Source organism: Oncorhynchus gorbuscha, unplaced genomic scaffold, assembly GCF_021184085.1.
Source record: "Oncorhynchus gorbuscha isolate QuinsamMale2020 ecotype Even-year unplaced genomic scaffold, OgorEven_v1.0 Un_scaffold_17179, whole genome shotgun sequence".
NCBI lineage: Eukaryota > Metazoa > Chordata > Actinopteri > Salmoniformes > Salmonidae > Oncorhynchus > Oncorhynchus gorbuscha.
Window position 1 is genome coordinate 1,837 of NW_025758816.1, and position 3,106 is coordinate 4,942.

A 3,106-nucleotide genomic window follows, 5' to 3' on the forward strand; every position below is an offset into this window, starting at 1 on the left:
AGCACAACATAATATTGATTAGTATAGCATAATGTAGCATAACATAACATAAAATAACAAATAGAATCACATAACATAGCGTAATATAGCTTTACATAACATATTATATCATAAAATAGCTTAAAATGGCATAGCATAGCATTGCATTACACAGCATAGCATAAACAGGGATAGTATAGCGTAACATAACACAAGACACCACAACCTGTATAAAATCTTTGGTGAGTTTGTTCATCTGCTGGTTGGAGAGGTAATGTTTCCACTGTAAATAGGGAGCATTGTGTGTATCCACGTGGCATTGTGTGTTCTCTGAGCCATGGTGTGACAGCACATCAGCCTCTGCTACACCACTACCCAGCAGCCTCTGCTGCCACCTCCCAGGGTGCACCGCTCCAAACTCCTTGGTCATGGAGAGGACCATCTCAGCCGACGGGAACAGATTGTTCTGAACAACGTCCTTCATCTTCCTCAGCTGGACCAGCAGGCTCAACCTGAAGAATCATAAGCAACTATATTAACCACATACAACTATATTAACCACATACAACTATATTAACCACATACAACTATATTAACCACATACAACTATATTAACCATATACAACTATATTAACCATATACAACTATATTAACCACATACAACTATATTAACTATATACAACTATATTAATCATATACAACTATATTAACCACATACAACTATATTAACCATATACAACCATATTAACCACATACAACTATATTAACCATATACAACTATATTAACCACATACAACTATATTAACCATATACAACTATATTAACCATATACAACTATATTAACCATATACAACTATATTAACCATATACAACTATATTAACCACATACAACTATATTAACTATATACAACTATATTAATCATATACAACTATATTAACCACATACAACTATATTAACCACATACAACTATATTAACCATATACAACTATATTAACCACATACAACTATATTAACCACATACAACTATATTAACCATATACAACTATATGAACCATATACAACTATATTAACCACATACAACCATAACCATATACAACTATATTAACCACATGCAACTATATTAACCATATACAACTATATTAACCATATACAACTATATTAATCATATACAACTACAGTCCCTGGTTCGAATCCAGGCTGTATCACATCCGGCCGTAATTGGGACTCTCATAGCGCACAATTGGCCCAGCGTCGTCCGGGTTTGGCCGGGGTAGGCCGTCATTGTAAATAAGGATTTGTTCTTAACTGACTTACCTAGTGAAATGAAGGTTAAATTAAAAATATATATTCATAATATATAACACATACACATCAGCATGGCTGAGCATACAACCACAGGGCTGAGCATACAACCATGGGTTGGAGGTCAAAGACAGACAGAGACAGACAGATGTAAGTAACAGACGGACAGAAAGACAGACAGACAGACAAACAAGTGTAACAGAAAGACAGAAAGACAGACAGACAGACAAACAAGTGTAACAGAAAGACAGACAGACAGACAGACAGACAGACAAACAAGTGTAACAGACAGACAGACAGACAGACAGACAGACAGACAGACAGACAGACAGACAGACAGACAGACAGACAGACAGACAGACAGACAGACAGACAGACAGACAGACAGACAGACAGACAGACAGGTGTAATGGACAGACAGTCAAACAGATTAAATAGACGGACAAATGAACATCTGTCTGACAGACAGACAAACAGACAGACAGACAGACAACCAGACAGACAGACAGACAGGTGTAACGGTGACACCAGACAGACGAGACAGACAGACAGACAGACAGACAGACAGACGAACAGAACAGACAGGACAGACAGACAGACAGACAGACAGACAGACAGGTGTAACAGACAGACAGACAGACAGACAGACAGACAGACAGACAGACAGACAGACAGACAGACAGACAGACAGACAGACAGACAGACAGACAGACAGACAGACAGACAGACAAATGGATATCTGTCTCACAGACAGACAAACAGACAGAGAGGTGTAACAGACAGACAGACAGACAGACAGACAGACCAGACAGACAGACAGACAGACAGACAGACAGACAGATGTGATAGACAGACAGACAGACAGACAGACAGACAGACAGACAGACAGGTGTAATGGACAGACAGTCAAAAAGATTAAACAGACAGACAGACTGACAGACAACCAGACAGACAGACAGACAGGTGTAACAGACGGTCAGACAGACAGACAGACAGACAGACAGACAGACAGACAGACAGGTGTAACAGACGGTCAGACAGACAGACAGACAGACAGACAGACAGACAGACAGACAGACAGACAGACAGACAGATGAAATAGACAGACAAATGGATATCTGTCTCACAGACAGACAAACAGACAGAGAGGTGTAACAGACAGACAGACAGACAGACAGACAGACAGACAGACAGACAGACAGACAGACAGACAGACAGACAGACAGACAGACAGACAGACAGACAGACAGACAGACAGACAGACAGACAGACAGACAGACAGACAGACAGACAGACAGACAGACAGACAGACAGACAGACAGACAGACAGACAGACAGACAGACAGACAGACAGACAGACAAATAGGTGTAACAGACAGACAAATAGGTGTAACAGACAGACAAATAGGTGTGACAGACAGACAGACAGACAGACAGACAGACAGACAGACAGACAGACAGACAGACAGACAGACAGTACCGTGACATGGCCTGGAAGCAGGTATGAGGCACCATGTCTCTGACGTAGACCAGAGGTTGTCTCATGATGGTCTCCAGGGGTTGGTGTAGGTGGACGGGAGTAAAGCTGACATCCAGACGTGTATATAGACGCTTAGAGAAACTCAGACCAGAGTTATAGAGAACCATCACCTGGTCCTCCTCACTGCCTGTTAACCTGAAACCACATTAACACCACACTTTACATGTATCTATAACATCTTACTGTCTGGAGAGTCTCTATGTACCTTACTGTCTGGAGAGTCTCTATGTATCTGTCTGGAGAGTCTCTATGTACCTCACTGTCTGGAGAGTCTCTATGTATCT

General features: G+C 41.0%; 1 protein-coding gene across 1 annotated transcript; it reads right to left on the bottom strand.

The window, feature by feature from the left end:
* Nucleotides 1-205: 205 nt before the first annotated feature.
* Nucleotides 206-2,957, bottom strand: LOC124030866 (uncharacterized protein FLJ43738-like; the record flags this gene model as incomplete). The annotated part of the gene is made up of 2 exons (XM_046342016.1): nucleotides 206-491; nucleotides 2,763-2,957. Coding segments are annotated over 2 exons (481 nt in total), but the record flags the coding sequence as incomplete, so codon positions are not given.
* Nucleotides 2,958-3,106: the final 149 nt, after the last annotated feature.